Below are 18726 nucleotides of genomic sequence, written 5' to 3' on the forward strand. Positions count from 1 at the left end.
TTTCATTGATATTTTAAAACTGTCTGGATATGCTTTCGTTTAACTTGTGCACTTCCACCACCGTTTGACTTATATTTCTAGTGTTTTCTCTATTTTTAACATATCTTGCAATTTGTTGGTGTTCCTTTTTTTCCTTTTCCACATCCGCTCCTAAGTGGAGCATGTGGACATCACCAGTCACCACCCAATCGCCAGTCAGCACTCTCGCCTCCTCCCACATTAATCCAGCACCCCTTAATTCTGCCGAATGAAGTCGAAAGATCGTCATCGACGGTCTTCTGGACGGCGTCCTGGGACGGCGCGTGCCCGCAGTTTTAAAGAGGCAACTTGGGTTTAGGCTCTCCTGAGGCATTTGCATCACGTTACCAAGCCAGGTCCACCGCCGCATCCTCAAGACGCTCGTTATAGAAGGCTGCTGCGTCCGTTGTCGGACTTCAATGTTAATTATAAATTTCAACCATCTCCATACACATCTACTTATATTATTAATCTAATTCATAAAATAAAAACTTCTTGAAATATTTAAATGATTTATTTCCATTACAAACAGTGAAGAGCAATATAAACATTAAAAATCAACAAACAATAAGTGCCTACACAAATTATGCTGAAGGTACATTTCTAAAATTATGTTTATTTGAATTGTGAAGACATTTGATGGAAAGTAATCATTACTTTATGTATAAGGTTATAGAATTCAAGTCAGAGACCAAAATTGTGGATTGTCAGACGAAGGAGGGGGGCGAGAAAACGGGGGTTAGTCCCTCCGACGATGAGGGGATGGTGAACGACGCGAACGTCTCCTGTCCCTACTTCTACTGCGAGAACGGCGATCATTCCTGCCAAGTAACAAATATGTTATTTTATTTTCAATGTAAATATTACATCAAGGACATAGCAAGTACTGGAAAGACTCAAATATTATACAAAAATAGAATTACTCTATGTAATGAAGTGGGTACTCAAAATAAAAAGGCAGTGGGTGGATAAATTTCTGTAACTGAATCCATATTTCTATCAAGACAAACTAAAAATGGTCAACAAATTGAAATATTTATGTTAAAGTAAAGAATGTAAACTTAAATAATCGCATCCCATGCCAGTTGCCTAACTAGACCATTTCGCCGGCAGAAATATAATTTGTTGTTAAGGGGCAAAGTTTAAATTGTTCAGGAGAGGAAAGAGGACATAAAAAAAGTGGTATTTCATGTTTTGGTTAATATATGTATATGTAGGTATGGTCGTAAATAACTTAAGCTGTCCCTTTGTTAATTGAACATAATGTGCTAATCAAACATATCTTTGATGCCTGGGAGGAATCACACGATGCCATTGGCATATTTTGTGATTTGTCCAAGGCATTTGACTGTGTTCAGCATGATACATTGGTCAGGAAACTTTACCACTATGGCATTAGAGGTTCTGCATTAAATCTTCTTTCTTCATACTTAAGTGAAAAAATCCAGAGGGTGGATATAGCTGGTACACAATCTCAAGATCAACTTTTACAATGGGTGTATCACAAGGTTCCATATTAGGACCTTTCCTATTCCTTGTCTATATTAAAGACTTACCTCACTTGTAAATAAAAATCAGGAGATTGTATTATGTGCATATGATACATCGATTCTATCCAAAGTAAAATGACACTAATCAGCTATTGATGACATAAACAATGCTATATCCATGGTGTTGAATTGGTTTAATTCCAACAATTTATTATTAAACGAAAAAAGACAAAACGTATAAGATTTGTGACACCTAATGTCAAACAAACTATGTTGAATGTAAAATTTAAAGACAAAGAACTAGATCTTTTTTTTTAAATAAAAAGAATAATCCGCTAAGCCTCTATTTTGAGGCTCGTCAGCAGGTGGGATAGTTGGGATATTGAAGGAGGTAACGAAAAATACACCACAACACCCAGACTAATTGAAAAAAAATCTTGGATTCTTTTCTTGCAACTGGCGGGAATCGAACCCGCAACACCAGTTTCACAGTTAGCCGTCTAACCAATTGAGTCACAGCGCCTGCCTTGTGAATATTACTGTATTTTTGGGCATAAAATTAGATTCTAAGCTTCAATGGGGTTTACATATAGCTGGTCTACATATATCGAGTAGACTTAGTTCTGCAGCCTACGCTGTTAAAAAGATTCGACATCTTACTGATGTAGAAACAGCTAGGTTGGTCTATTTCGGTTAGTTCCATAGAGCTATGTCTCACGGTATACTGCTGTGGGGAAATGCTGCAGATATTGATCCTGTTTTTGTGCTGCAGAAGAGAGCTTTTCGAGCAATTAACAATATTACCAAAGAATCGCTTAGAGATAAATTAAAAGAAATCAATATATTGACAGTCACATGTCAATATATTTATAAAACCTTTTTTTATTTTTTTTTAAAGGAATAACCCGCTAAGCCTCTATTTTGAGGCTTGTCAGCAGGTGGAATAGAGGGGATATGGAAGAAGGTAATGAAAAATACACCACAACACCCAGACCAATTGAGAAAAAAATCTTTCTTGGATTTTTTTCTTGCAACTGGCGGAAATCGAACCCGCGACGCCAGTTTCACAGATAGCCGTCTAACCAACTGCGCCACGGCGCCTGTCAAAACCTTAATCTATGTACATAAAAATATTGATGATTTTAAGCGGAACAGAGATTTTCATAGGTTGAACACGAAAAATATAGATATGCTAGTTGTGCCCACTACTAGACTGCAAAAAATTAATCATTCTTTTGCCTCCAGCTGCGTACGATTCTACAAGGTACCTCTTGAAATTCAGGCTTTGCCATCAAAAAGATTTTGTCAAGCACAGGCTGTTTGAAAAGAGCTACTATAGAGTCGAAGAATATTTCCCAAACAAGATAGCTTGGCATTAGATTTGTATTTATTGATTTTAGTTTGTTGATTTAAATTTATTAGTCTGTTGACTAATTGACTAATTGTTGAATTGTAATATTTATTATAATTTATCGACGTTTATAAGTGATTCAATAAATCCTATGTAAAAAATATACTAAACTAAACTTTCTAGAACAATTAACACTTTGTCCTTTACACAATTTCAAATTTCTGCAACATACGGAGTTCACAAATAGATAACAGGTCAAGCTACGGTTTCCTAAGGGATCGGTGCCGTCATCTACCGACCATCATTTGGCGGTGGACGATGTCATCAAAACATCTGTATGAACCAGATAATGTATGTTTCCTAGAGAAGTCAAACAGCGATGCTGTCATTTGCAGGACGGCTGTCTTAGCGGTTTTTTAATGAGTGCAAACATGGTTGGGACTATCAAAAATGACGAATTTTTGATTGATTTTGCAAAAAAATTATGAAAAATTGAAAATTTGGATTAAACTTTGAAATGCACACTCTGTAGCATGATTTTTAAGCATCTCATTCTCCTCCAAATGATAGCTTTCGACTTCCGATGAGCCTTCATCTACCAAATATACCAACTCATGATGCTAAAGTTGTCTAGTTAGTCAATTTTCCATAGTACTACATTTCTAAATTAAATAAGTTAGTCAAATTAGTTGATTAGTTAACAAAATTAGATGATTACGACGCCTAGATAATGGCATCGCTTTCCTTAAATTGACATCTCCGGTCACTGTTAAGCGGGCTGTTTTGTTACGCCCACATCACAGCATATCATGAATGCTAAATAATGGCACCGCCTTTTTAGGAAGCCATAGCTTTACACTGGAGCTTTAAACTGTTACGTTTCCTTTTCGCGTCCCGTGGTTTAATCATGAACTATCAGCAATGAACAATCTATCACCTTTCCTTCCTCTCCCGGGAGCGAGAGCGGTGTCGCCGGGCCCTGCGGTCCAGTTCCCGGCCCCCCACGTAGTGACTGCGCCCTCCGCCCCCGCCGCCACCTCCCCCACCCCCACCGCCACCGCCGCCCCGCCGTGTGTCTTCCCCTTTATATTGTTTCCGCCTCTCTTCACGTCGCACTTCAATATTCTTTTGCTGTAATAAGAATAGACACATTTTATTATAAAAATCGAAATTTTGTAATTTTTTATGTTACGTTAATTATTATAACGTGCTGACTGATTTTAGAATACATATGTACCTTTTGAAAAGCTTTTACTTTGTTAGAAGACATTTTAATTGAGTGATTTAACACAAAATACTAGTTAAATTATGTTTTTATCAGGAAAAAAACAACAGATGTAATAATAAAATAGGTATATTTTTAACCGTTAGTGGTGTGGATTTCAATCCCACTCTACCACAACTCGATTCCAATTTTTGCAACACAGTTTACTCAAATTTAAAAAAATGGTCTGAAAATTTAAATATTTGGATAAATAATAACTTGAATATTAACTTTTCTAAAAGAAAAAGGGCTATTTATTCCTACCATAGAGTAAAGTACTTATTATTATTATTGTGAATAACTTTTCACCATATCCTCAAGGGCGTTTTTCAAAGTGATTATATGAATATAATTATTACTTAAATATTATAACGTAAGTAAAACAATTTATTTTGTACATGCTATGGATTTATTCAAATGATTTAGAGAACAGGTGGGTTATAAGTTTCTTCCGAAACATCACTTCACCCTCACACGTACATAGGATATGAAATAGTAAATACTTTACCAGTAATTCTGAGAGCTTTTCTCTGATGGTGATGAAGCCAAGGTGAAGTTTCCCTCCAAAGTGGTCAGCGAGGCGGCGATCATTGTCGTGTATCCCGAGGTAAGCGGAACAGACTTCACAAACTCGCAGTTTCTGTTGCTGGTAACTACTCGCCGGCATGGAATTTCTGTATTCTTGTTCAGCTTCTAATTTCTCTTTACGCAGCGCCTCAATCTGGAAAATTGCATTTAGTGTAATAGTTTTTTTTTTAAATCGAGAAAGGAATATGCAAATCCAGGCATTCGCAAAGCATATAATAATAATATTTATTTTACTATGACAGCGCTTTTTTTTAAAAACCCGTAAACATATTATCAAATATTATATTATATTTTATTAGTCTGTGCTCTCTATTAATTTGTTACTATTATCATATATTATAATGTAATTGCCTAGCTGGGCAAAGTGAATGTAAAATTGTATTTTTGATAAAAGGTGTAAATATATATTTTTTAAATATATATAAATATAGTCATTGTCTGGTTTAAGAGATCACATTTTGAGTATCTCTTGCATATTAATATTGATTATTAATCACTTAGAATATTGTGTAATTTATTTTTAGCCAAGTGCGAAAATTGAATCTTACCATTGCCTGCTTGATTTGTAAATATTTTATGGTAAATGAGGATTTTAGTTACTACACTACAGTTAAAATACAACTATTTTAGTGAGAAGGCTGTGACTGTTTTTTTGTTCAGAATTTGCTGAATCCTGGTTTTATTTTTGAGACACAAATAATCAAACTATTTTCTCATTAAACTCAATCCATAGTGAGGTCACATTATTTTTATTATTTAATCATTGTTTATTATGTAGGAAAAAATAATAAATGGAAGAAGAAAAAAAACTCCCTCTTTAAATAATATTTTTGCCCCAATTACAGCACAGAACACCCAGGCTTGAGAAAAATCACATAATTTTTTTGTGTTCTTACCGGGAATCAAACCTGGAACCTTTTGTGCATGAGTCAAGGATCTAAACCATGGAAGCCACCAGTTTTTATGTCCAATATTGAAGAGAAAGTTAGTTTACATGGTAGGATGTGGCGTACGGCCTCTTATAATTTCGAGGGTTCCCTTATTAGCTCTGGATATTCTCCTTTTCTTTTCCCCCAAAAGACGGCAATTATATGAAAATTTAATTCCACTAAGGCTACCGGTCCGTTGCGCCCGGCTATTTCTCAATTAATAATAATACAATCTCAGTGGAAAGAAAATTAAACACGTCCTCCTCGCAATTACAGAAATACGAGTAGTAGAATAAAATTAAGATCCTGGCGGGGTCGCCTGATTTATAAAACTAATAAAGGGGCTGCGTGTTCAAAAAGGTTGAAAAACACTGATGTTAAGAGTAGGATGGTACCTCTTCCATGAGGTGCAAGCTCTCCTCCACGAGACCCTCCTCTCCAAGAGCCTCAGCTCTGGCGAGTTTCTTGCCGATCTGCTCCGCCAACTCATGTACGGCGTTGGCCTTTACGGCCACCTCGGCGGACAGCTCTTCCTGTGTCTCGGCCAGCCGAAGTTTGGCAGCCGCCGTTCTCCGATCGCAATCCCCGATGAATGCCTGCAGATGCTCGGTTGCCTGTATTTTAGTAAATATTATAACCCTATATATATATAAATATCATCTTTGCACCGGGGACATCTGTTAAGTGAACTTTGTTTTTTAAAAGCATTTTTAATTTCTCATTGCTTCAACAAATTATACTTGAATATTTTTAATAATAAATAAATTCTTTTCACTTTATGGGGGAGAGGTAGTCTTCCCGCACGCCCGACTGGTGATTACGGGCGGGAAGGGTAGAAATATCCGCTATGCCAGCTCCACTTTAAAGGCGAGAAAGGTTTATCGATTTGATTATTTAATCTGAGTATTTCAAGTCAACGCTCCAAATAACACTACAAAATAATCTATAAAAAGTAATTATAATAATAAAAATACGTATCTGGTTTTATTCCACTTTTATTTACAAATTTTTACCAGTGACCGGGTTTCATCACCGGGACATCGTCAGACTAGTCTGACGACATGACCAGTCTGACGATGTCAGTCACGACGAAACCCAGTTACTGGTAAAAATTTATAAATAAAAGTGGAATAAAACTATTTACATGTATTATAATTAAAATGCAGTTCGACCAGGAAATGCCAGTAGAAAAACTCTTTCTATAAAAAGGAAGATAAGCTGTCCTTTCATTTACATACACAACTCTTATGTGAAACATAAGAGATTATGCGTAAGAAAATTGGCTTATTTTCACACATTTTTATTAAATGATTGGTGACCAGAATGGGGACATTTTCAGATTTTATTTTTTATAATATTGATTGTTGTTAGTTCGTCATTCGGTAAATGAAAAAGACCTATGTATTTTTTATGACGTGATATAAATATATTTGACTTCTACTTTTATTAGATTATCGTAAGCAGTATATGGTGAGTGTGTATTCAAAATATTCATGAAAAATAACTTTTGCTTTAGATGTAGCGATTTTTAAAAGAAATAATTATTTGATTTTCTGCTGATTTTCCCCCGCTGCGTTAACCTGTTACATTGTAGTGAAGCCCGCATAAAATGTGTTCATGATGTTGCCAGCATACTGACAAAACCCTCTAAATGCATTATCGCCAATACTGAGAAAAATCTATTTGAATGTTTGAATCGGCAAAAGTCTTTTCCGGTCTTCCTTATTCATATTTTGGACCTGGTACATACTCATAAAACAATTTTAGTACCTTTGATTTGTTTTAATAGATAAGGTTTTGAAAAATTGAATTAATTGTTTTCACCAGAAAACTTTTTAAAAAGTACTTTTAGTGGGGTTTTTATGCATGCTAACTTTGAAACTAAACCTGAGGTTTTTTGATCAATAAAGTTAGAAAAATGACATATAACTGGATTTTTAACTTGTTTTCTCCTGTTTTGTCATTTAGAGGGATTTATCAGTATACCGAAGATTTTGTAAATGTTATTAAAATATAAAAGCAATACAAAATAAAAGACATGTGTAGGGTGGGTTCGAATGTTTAATAAGCCTATGTTAATGTGTAAGTGCCTGTCGGTGAACCAAATAAACATACGAATTTTCTTTTTCTTTGTGGGCATACTAGAATATTTTATTTAAAAACCATCTAATAGATCGTATTTAGAGAGGAGATTTGTTATTTTTAGTTTTATTTACATTACTATGATGTTTTAATGTCCTTTTGTTTTAAATCTCTTCAATCTTTTTTTCTTTTTTTCTTTCTTTTAAATCTTTTTTTTGCACCACAACAGGCCAAGAGGCCTAATTACAGTGGTGAACACCCCAGGACCCAGGCTTGAGAAAAATCATATTTGATTTGTGTGTTATTACTGGGAATCAAACCCGGAACATCACAGAGGCCGTTTTTAGAATGGCTTGACATTAAATATTGACGAGAATGAATGTTAGTAATGTTTGTCTTCGTTTAAAAATAATTATAATGAAAATAATAATAATTAGGATATTTTATGCAATGTTACTTACATCAATATCATAGAAATAATCCTTGGTTTGAGAAGCTTGCTCAAAATCTGCCCGAAGTGCTAAGTCATGAATTTTGGGGCAATCTCCGAGATCCATTCGCTGCAAAATAACCAACGAGACATAAATAATATGACTCTAATGACTATAATTATAAAGGCATGCTTCCCGAATAACAATGATGAAATTGCTTCATTTTGGACTAAAGTGTGATAAAATCCACAGCATGATATTAATTTGTCAATTTGAACATTAAAACGATTTTCTAAGAGTGAGTAAGTTAACTGAATGAAATCATAAATAAATCGCATACATTAAATAATCTAATATTAACAATAAAAGTATATCTTTCCAAGACGCACCATATGTAGAGCAGCGTGTTCCATTGCAACGTGACGAAAGTTATTATACTCACATAATCGGCTAACATTTCTTATACTAAATAGGGAACAAAATACATACATCATTTTTATATAATATGCAGAAACATAAACAAAAGATGTTTTATTGAAACACATTGAACCTGAATGTTATTACAAGTTTGATCCATTTATGCAGTCCATTAAACCGATAACAGTGACATAATCAGACTTGCAAAATAAGAAATGTTCACATTATTCACATAAAGAGAGTGAAGGTAAATAAATGACCAATATGAAAATGGGTAAAGGAGAGATAATTTTTCATAATATTTACTGATGCTATTATTGTAAAACAGCACTGATTTTGCGGCTACATAGCACAAAAATGGTTGGAATTCTAGCCCCAATTAGCAAATACAAATTGTAATATACTGGGAGTTAATGGATTTCAATGATTTCATTGCAAAATCAAGTTTAGCAATTGATTTATCTAACTAATAAGACAAGCGGAAATTGTGTTTCTTATTTTCACTTTCTTCTTATATATCCTTTATTTTAAAGTGTTCAATAAAGTCATGAAATCAGTTAACAGAACTACAGAGACTAAGAAGTATCGATTCATTAATCAATTTAAACTCCTATCGACAAATTTAAATGTTTTATTACAAATGTGTGGACAGTTGATGGTTATATCTCAGACATCTATTGGAAGAATGGAAAATATTAATTACTCCATAAATATATGCTGTAACATTATTTCTCCAATCATCATAACATTGTGTACATCCAAAAATCATTACAAAATACTCAATCCGGAAGACTACGATTGATTTTTCAATATATAAAAGAAACCTATATAAAATATTATTAGTTTGTAAAAATACATACATTTATAAACATTTTGTTGGGAAAGCGGCCAGCGATGAATCCTTGAAAAACTGTTACAAGCACAGATAGACATTACTCTGATTGACACTAGCGGGTTTAATGTATACGCAAGTGTAGAAAATCAACAATCGTAAGTTCAACTATCCATAAACACTACAGAAAATAATGACCATAAAGTAAATTAAAGAAACTTACTCCAAGAAGGGAAACGTCGGAACACGTTAACATGATACAGAAATAAAATGTGAGCTTACATAATACTGGCACAATCCTCTTCAGTGGTTGTGTGGGTAAAATTACAGAAATTTGTTACCCAATGCATTAGGAGGAGATCCGTTCATATATTCTCCGTATCAGGCCCTCGATTACCATAGAAGTAGGAGATTAACCGATGTATGCCGAAATGTGCAGTCAACTTGAATGAGGAAGTTCAGTGGTTATTTGAATAGACTATCAAACTAGACCAAATATTTTTTTAATGTATCGTATTATCATCACAACGATTTTTTTAAAGTTTTGTTTTTAAAATTACCTAGCCTGTGTGACATCACGAGTTGTCGTCGGTGAGTTGCGCTGCCATTTAAAATTAGAACCACGAAGCTGTCAAAATACACTAAACGTCAAAAAAGAAATGATTCCGGCTTCCCGGAAACAGGAAATCTTTCACGACACATAGTAACAATGTAATTGATTGGTTTTTATTCACAAGAATCTGTGACGTTTCAAAGTAGGTAATTTTTATTATTTTTTTCATGAATTTTCGAGAAACTTTACTTTACAATAAAATATTCTAATTTTAGCTGTCAAATAGAAATAACTTTTTGCATCCAGTTTCCCGTAGCACTGAACTTCCTCATTTTTCATTTTAAAATTGGAATATTTGTACAAAAATTTAATTTGTCGGTAAAACAGTAATGAAATTTCATATAAATTTTCCAATTTCCATATTGAAAAGTAAAATATATCGGCGAACATGTATAATTTACATAATACGGATTCCTGGATGATGACATACGGAGAAGTGAATATTGGAGAAACACAAACAGAGAAGGAATGTCGTCTATTTACATACCCTCACACACGGCAGTTAAACAGTTCCCTTCCTTCTCCTGTATACAAAATATCATTTTACTTACCAGAAACAGTATGTAACAGTACAAGTTACCGGAGAGATGTTTGAAATAGCTTTCATTTGTGAATTGGTTATTACAATACACAAAGATGAAATGTTTATATTATATAATAACCTAGTTACAACATAGCTTTATACGTACGGCAGGGTACTTACAGAACAGCCTAACTTTATCAAACATTGCCCTATCCTCAAGTTTTAGATAATGTGACGGTCATTTCTGAAAAAGTATATTGTACCAGTATTAGTGCTAACATTAACACTTTTTCCATTTATAATTAAACGAAAGTGTAGAGCCATTACGAGCCTCTTAATATCAAGCCATAATCAACACTAAACGGAAGTTTGTTAGTCAAAGGAGATTATATTAAGAACGGATTAATACCAACCTTTTTACTACCAGAAATACTGCACATAACGATATTTTTCTCTTGCTACAATTTTACAAAGCAGACATTTTTTGGAATTTGAATTTGTACTTAGTACCAGATACTTATTAACTCCTTTTACGCAACCTTCCAAGGAAAATATATTTTCCATAATGGAAAATTCCTTTTTTTTACATTGCAGTATAAATCACTAATTTTTTATTAATTATTTTAAATAATACCAAATAGATTAACAATTCATTTCGACATTAAGCCGATTTTGATCAATACTATATTTTTGTAATTTGTGGGTATAATTCCGATAGCAAAAAGGTTAACTCATCTGTGGAAAATATTTTGATTGTACATTTCAATGTCAAAATTTGATGCAAGTGAAAATAAATTGGATATATTTATTATAATTCAATGTAACAGATAGCCAGAAGGCCAACCCTTCAATTATTTCAAGCTGTAATAGAAGCTGAAGGCCCCTTTGTCAGATCCCCGAGTTCATATGCTTGGGAAATTTAGTTATTTTAATAGATGGCTAGCAAAAAAGCATGCTGACAAAATAACTTGAACCTCCCATTAATTACTGCTTGATATTACATTCCAAACTGGTGACAGAGAGGTTAAACACAATGAAAAGGCATGGATGGTATAAAATCGTTAATGAATATGATGTTCCACAGGACTTTGGAAGAAGGGGTGTTTTGAATAAATCGAGAAAGTTACCGTGGACGATAGGATCTCATGTGGACAGCACTGCAGGAGAAAGCTCTTGCAAACTGAGCTGTCTGAGAATTTCACTTGATATTTGCCGGTGGCCCCTGTAATTAAAACAAATCGACCATGAAATTTGAAGAAAATGCGATCTTAAAGTCTACGGGAAGGAGTTCCAGAAGATAAGATGTAAGTCAGATTTATATTAAAGAAAAAAGGTTATTAAAAATGAAGAAATTCGTTTGAATTATTAAAAATATACAGACATAGGTTATTATCGTAGGATTGAAAACAAAAGATATACCATTTCGTGCTGTTCCCATAAGTTGGTCGAGCATAGCTCGCATCTGTTCTTGCGCTGACATCGTATTGCGAAGAAGCTAATACAATTATTGAGGAAAAAAGGTTGTCCGAAACAGCCTTTTAGAAATTGTTACGATACTCGGTTAATAATTCAATATGCTAGTAAAATTCACTAATAGAAAACGTCAACCACAACCTCAGTGGCGAGCAATATGGCGGCCACAATGGCAGCCTTATTTTTAACTTTAGGGCTAATGAGTGACTATTTTTGAGAGTATATAAGTAGTAACTTTTAAAAAAATGAAACTACAATTGAATTTAAAAACTGGCAGCTCCAAATTGCTTGTTTTGTGATTGGTGATGTCAAGGTTAAGCCTTGTTTACACGTGGACAATACAATGGATATGACAATATTGTCATGTCCCGGCTCCGTAGACAACCTCGACCGCGCAGAACATAAACGCTGGGACAATACGAAAACTCAGCCGCAGTTCACACGTCACCGCTACGAAAATAAATACACGACGGCGCGGCATTTGTTGCGAGCGAGTTCGCGAAAAATATGATTTCTGATGATGAAAATATGAAATATGGTTATTGACCAAGATGTATTTGGAATTGTTGGAAGATGAACTAGATAATAATAAGAAAAAACTATGGATTAGGAATTGAATGGTGCGCAGATATCTAAAAATGATTGACTCATTTATACATAAAATTAGAATAAAACTTGAAATAGTATTTTAATTATATAGTGATCGAAAGCAGTTGAACTTTCCGACAAATAATGCTTGACGACTGCGAGTCGACCGATTTATAAATAAATCTATACCTATAGAAACATCAAAAATCTATAGAAAAAAAATCTATCTATAGAAACATCATGGCAAAAACATTGTTTTAATTATTATTTGGTCTTTTTAATCCAAGTTTTATATTTATAATATTATATTTTAAATGCGTACACCAAAATATTTAATTAACTATGAGATTAAACTACATTTACCCGAATTCACTGGAATTGCTACCGCAGCATAACCGTTCACCATTATTATATATTTTTTTATCTTATGTTGTATCTCAGTAAATGAAACAAAGAAAACGAATATGTATTTAATAATAAATTTAAACATCATCCTATACCTGAGTTAGGAATATTTTAATCTAGTCATAAATCCTACTTAGAAATATGGCGAATTTCAAACACATGTATAAATACAAACGGCACATTTAAAGTCTTAATTTTTTTATTTATTTAAATGTATTTATTTAATGCCAGGCAATCGCAATAAGGTGTCTAATCCGCACTTGATTTACTTTTGCTAGATTTCCCTCTAAGAGTAGCCCCTGAATAAATTTTAAATAAATACAAAATAATATAATAAATGTCAAACCACCTTAGTGCCGTGTGGATTTAGACGATTCGTACAAATTGAGACTACGTGTTCAATAAACACACTATTGTATCCTTCGAAAGCTTTTGAATGTATTGGTTTGCCTCAACTAGAATTGAGTAACCCATACCTATTTATTTAATATGTCATAATAAAGATGTACGTGCCATATGATTTATTGTGTTTCTTTTTAATCGCACTTAATTAATGAATGAATCCATTTTTATTAAACCATGGTATTTTTGGCTTATATATGGCATCTGAATTAGCCCCCGACCTCGAGATCATGAATCTTTTTTATCATGATCATGAAGCGGAGTCATGGATCTTTTTTAATTCAGTCAGGTAAGTTGACCGCAGACTTTTAATTTTCAATGTTAATTCTTTAACAGAGAAACCTAGGATTCCCACTGTGGCTATAATTGCCTCCACGGCATTTTTTTTTCCATTGTTTGTCCCAATAAATTGGACAATCAATGCGCCGCGCCATTAGCAGTCGTGTTCGCTATAAAGAGAAATTAACTTTATAATTTCCTCAAGTTGCAAAAAAATTATAAATGTACTTTAAAATATTTAAAAAATAATAAAAAATTAATAACTTCCAAGTGACACAATCTCACGTCGAGAAAATCGCTGTCGTCACAAGGTCCTGTCTCCTGTCCGTGGGTGTCCATACGAGGACAATACGATGCGGCCGTTGGCCAGTGTTGGGATTGCGAAAAAATAAATATCCCAACTTGGCCATTTTTCAATTATGTTTTTAAATTTCTGAAAGCTGATATTATTGAAACATCTATTATTATTCGAACAGATAATAATAAGTAAAAATTATTCAAACAGATAAATAATTAGAAAAAAAGTTTATTCATAATTCATCGTAACGGTAACGTGAGACGAGGATGACCAAGGAAGACGAGGCTTGATCAGATACGCCAAAATCTTAAGCCTGGTCATGTCAAAATCAGGCAAAACTGAAAGGCATGTATGACAAGATGTATGAATGTGGAAGAAGCTAGGAATGTTTGCCAGGATAGACGTGTGTGGCGGTCCATTCTCTCTGCCCACCCCTACAATAAAATGGCGTGATGATGGTAGTAGTAGTAGCATAAAATCTCGTGATACATAAAATTTGAGGTATGCAGGTTTTATTATTTTTTTTATTTATCTTGCTGTATGTGTATCTCAGTGACTTATTTGGGACTTTCGAAACTCAGGGCAGCAAAAAAATACATTCTTTTTCAACAGCATGTATACATAATATTAATAAGACGACAAATGTATACACGGTATTAAAGGAAAACAAAATTAAGAATTATGAATTTAAGTAGAAGAGTAAACAAAAAAATATTGCTAGGATCATCTTTCGAATACTTTCAAAAACTAACATTTTATAAATTTGCATATGCATTGATTTAAGTAAGTATAATAGTAATAATAATAAAGAAGTTATGTTTATTCAAAATTTGACATTAATTAATAAAATAATTAACAAAACGATTTAAATAAAAATTCAAAATAAAAGCATAATTTTAGGTTAAAACAACAAAATGTATTACTTGTTTTCATATATTATACTCTGATTATGCTTATTTACTAAACCTTAACCTATTTTATATGCATAGTAAGTACTGCTGGATATTAAATTTTTTGTGTGTAAAATTCCTGCTAATGTCATCGTTGATAAACGAAAACGTACTATTCCGTTGCTCGAAATTCCACAGATTTCTAATCTTTTTCCGAAAAACTCCCACTGGCGGCCGCGCGTGGTGGTGGGGGTAATAATTGTTCCGCCGAAATAGCTTGTCTGTCTATCTCGGTGGCGATGTCCCGAGACATGATTTTGCCCTACAATTGCTGTTCACACGTGGACAATGGTCGAGTACTGAGCGCGGTGGTGGGGGTAATCATTGTTCCGCGGAGGATAATTTGCTCCCGGTCTGCCCGTCTATCTCGGAGGCGATGTCCAGAGACAAAGTCTTGTCCTACAAATTGCTGTTTACACGTGGACAATGGTCGAGTCTTGGGACAAAACAATGTTGTATTGTCCACGTGTAAACAAGGCTTTACGAAACGTATCGCTTCGAATACTAGTGTTTTTCAACCTGTGGGTCGCGATCCTGGCGTTGCGGCGGGTCGTAAGTATGAATGTAAAATTACGTAATTTTACCAAAAGGCGCGGTAAAATACCGTAATTTAATAAAACATACTTATAAAATATATTTCAATCAGTACCAATTAATTATAATAATAAAAATACAAAATTCCTAACATCGTGACCGACATGATCGGCCACTCTGACGATGTCGGTCACAACGAAACCCGGTCACTGGTGAAAATTATAAATAAAGGTGGGATTAAACTAAATACACATCTTTGTTACAATTAAAATTCAGTTCCACCAATAAACTTCATTAGAAAATCTCAGTATCTATAATTTCTTTATTTTTAGATTGATTTTAATCTGACCAAAAACTTAGGAATTTTTTTTTTCAAATTTTATAGTTATGTAGATATCTACTCTCCCCCAAAACCTCAACTCATTAAAAAAAAACAAGGTTTAGAATAATAATAAGATAACTTTTCATGAATTAGGGGAATGGAAAAGGACATTTCTTTCTTATATTTTAAATTTTTAACAAATTTTGATCCAAATTTTATCATAGAATAATTATTGAGGAAACATGTAACATTCATAATAAAAAGCGGTATGTAGGAAGGCTGAAGAGGTCAAGATTTTTCATAAAATATAAGGCCACTGCTGTTTGGTAAACTTTAAAGTTATGTTATCTTTACATTCATTAATTGTGTAACAAACAAGAAAGCTATGTATTTGTTGCAATTTATGCATTTTTATGTTTTCTGTTATTTTTCCAGTGCCTTACCAAGTGATGACAGGGTAGGTTTGAAACCTTTCAACGTTTACTAAGGAACGGGGTAAACTTTTATCGTAAGTAGGTTTCATATTGTTTTCTTTGTGATCAAAGTGTATGTATAAATCTATATTTAAGTAAAAATTTGGTATTATGATACGCTTAGTATTTAATATATATTTTTATGTTAAATTACACTGTTGCAATTTTATTACTAAGCTAACAATATGCTGCATGAGAAGTAATTGGATTAAAAATAATATAACTTCCTGTTTTTTTCTTATAATATAATTTATTTATTTTCAAAAAAGATGCAACCTTTATCATAACTTAAATAATTACACTCTCATATTCATTTACCAAAACTGTAATTCAGAAATTTTATAAACAAAATGTGAAAATCAATTTTGTATTTCATTTCAGAGCTTTTCACAAATTTAATATCAAGATTTTTGCATAGTAATATTGTCTTTCATTACGGGAGTAGTGTTTGTTATAAAATATCACTGATTGAATAAAATAAAATAAAAAACAGTTGCAATTTAATTATATTTACATAAATCTAATTGAAATGAAAGAACTGTAATTTATGAATGAAACATATTTAGGAAATTAGTCTCTAGGATGCTCAATTTTACATTTTAACATAAAACAGTTTTAGAATACTAATTTATTTATTGTAAATTCCACAAACATTTTAGTTGGCTTTTATTGCAATCTAAATCGGTCTTACAAACATTTTCAAAAATGCAGATAGAACGAACAGCCTCCTATCAAATTTATGTAATTCTAATGCTGGGTAAAAACGATTTTGTAATATACCAAAGTAATAATTATCTTAATAATATGAATTCTGCAAAATTCTGGGAGTACCTATCAAGTAATTTTTTTTTTGCCTTTAAAAATAAATGTTACATTATACAAAATACACTATCGCATAAACCATATGTAGACAACCCCTGGCCCGTGGGACGTTTTGATCCAGCACGCGGAAAAATGGAGTTTTGATCATACCAAAATTCGTTCCTAGTGATTTATTGGAGTTTAAATAATTTTTTTAGAGAGCTTGAGGTAATTTTTTACAATATCTTTTATTATTCATTATGATTAAAAGATACCATGTCATAATGAATAGTAACAAGATACAGCTTTTAACAAAGTACCATTACAAACAAGCGTTTTTCATCCGCACGATTTTTATTCAAGCCAAAATATTTTTTTTTATCATTTGTGGATTTATGAGTTTTACAAGTTAAATTGACGATGTAGATTATAAGACTGTTTATTTTATGTCATTTGACGAGTAATCATCAGTGTGGCCATATATAAAGCAAAGAGTAGTCGCATGCAAAAAAAAAACACAAATTAACTACTCTCTTCCCCCACGAGAAGATTCCTCTGAAAGATTTAAGTAGGCATAAAAAAACCCAAAAAGAGCTAATATTAAAACATAAATGCCCATCACAATCATTTCCTTTTCCCACCTAAGGTGCATAGGACACTGCATTGGTACAGCAATCGCAGCATATCTTGATTTTTTTTTGTTACATGAATGTAAGATGATCAGTCCTATGCTTCAGGTGCAAGTCCAGGAACTATGAAATATTCTAGTTTAAAACCACCTCTTAAAATAAAAACATATTACAACAGAGATGAAGAACATTTAAGAGAAGGTAATATAGAAGTCTAGGCATCTACAGGGCTTATGACCTGTCAATGACTGGTTTAATGTTCTTAAATAAATATTTCATGTCAACCATGTTGGGAATCGAACCCAAGACCAATGCGCTGACCACTACACCACGAGGCCGACATAAATGTTATAAAAAAAAAGAAAAAAAAACATTCAAAATAATGTATGGAATACATTTAAAAAAAGAAGATATTTAAATTTGCTTTCATCATAAATACTTTTTTTTTTTAAATGTTAACCCCCTTAACATAAAATATGAAGTGTTTATAATATAGTGTATTCTATAATGTATAATCTGATTGTTTTATGTAGTTCGTCGCGGAAGGTGATGGTGAGGTGCAAACCTGAGGAAGTACTGATGGCGCCAATATCGAGAATCTGGTTTTGAGCTACATCACAAAAGGTTTTTAACCAATTGAGACCGTATGTATGTTTAACACTATTATGATTTTATTTTTCCCCTAATAAATCAAATAATAATGTCGGATATTTGTTTTCTAATTCATGGCAATCATCTCTATGGAGTCTATTTTTGTTCGCTAGGTTGCAATACGTAATCCCACCTAAAATGGCATCATATTTAGCAATTTGACTCTCATTAGAGCAACTGATTCCTCCCGTTATTAATTGCATTATTTAATGTCAAATGACAACTGGTCTGTCACCTAAAATGTTTAAATTTATGTATTTTTTACAAATGTTCTCATTATAATTGTTATTTAATAAAATGGATTTTAGCAACAGGTATTTATTTCCCATATTGATAAAAAAACGTCCTTTAAAACCCAATGTATGTTTAAACTAACATAGAAA

General features: G+C 32.9%; 1 protein-coding gene and 1 long non-coding RNA gene across 4 annotated transcripts; one reads left to right on the forward strand and one right to left on the reverse strand.

Moving 5' to 3' along the window:
- Positions 1 to 513: 513 nt before the first annotated feature.
- Positions 514 to 12191, reverse strand: LOC148284749 (putative RNA-binding protein Alsin2). Of its 2 annotated transcripts, none has more exons than XM_088235488.1 (7): positions 11958 to 12191; positions 11666 to 11760; positions 8184 to 8282; positions 6036 to 6254; positions 4632 to 4844; positions 3797 to 3990; positions 514 to 839 (listed from the first exon to the last, which is right to left on the reverse strand). In XM_088235488.1, exons 1-7 carry the CDS (start codon positions 12016 to 12018, stop codon positions 758 to 760), a joined length of 963 nt encoding a protein of 320 aa, XP_088091614.1. In that variant the 5' UTR covers positions 12019 to 12191; the 3' UTR covers positions 514 to 757. The 2 variants fall into 2 exon arrangements, with proteins under 2 accessions (XP_088091614.1, XP_088091621.1); XM_088235495.1 differs by lacking the exon at positions 11958 to 12191 and adding an exon at positions 10719 to 10782 and having other exon boundaries at positions 11666 to 11742.
- Positions 12192 to 15389: 3198 nt separating this feature from the next.
- LOC148284750 (uncharacterized) lies at positions 15390 to 18658 on the forward strand. 2 transcript variants are annotated; one of them, XR_015824002.1, is made up of 3 exons: positions 15390 to 15485; positions 16225 to 16297; positions 18226 to 18434. It is a non-coding gene; the product is annotated as an uncharacterized LOC148284750 (long non-coding RNA). The 2 variants fall into 2 exon arrangements; XR_015824001.1 differs by having other exon boundaries at positions 15473 to 15698; positions 18226 to 18658.
- Positions 18659 to 18726: the final 68 nt, after the last annotated feature.

Source organism: Micrasema longulum, unplaced genomic scaffold, assembly GCF_059751315.1.
Source record: "Micrasema longulum isolate JH-2025_06_02 unplaced genomic scaffold, ASM5975131v1 h1tg000093l, whole genome shotgun sequence".
In the NCBI taxonomy this organism is placed as follows: domain Eukaryota; kingdom Metazoa; phylum Arthropoda; class Insecta; order Trichoptera; family Brachycentridae; genus Micrasema; species Micrasema longulum.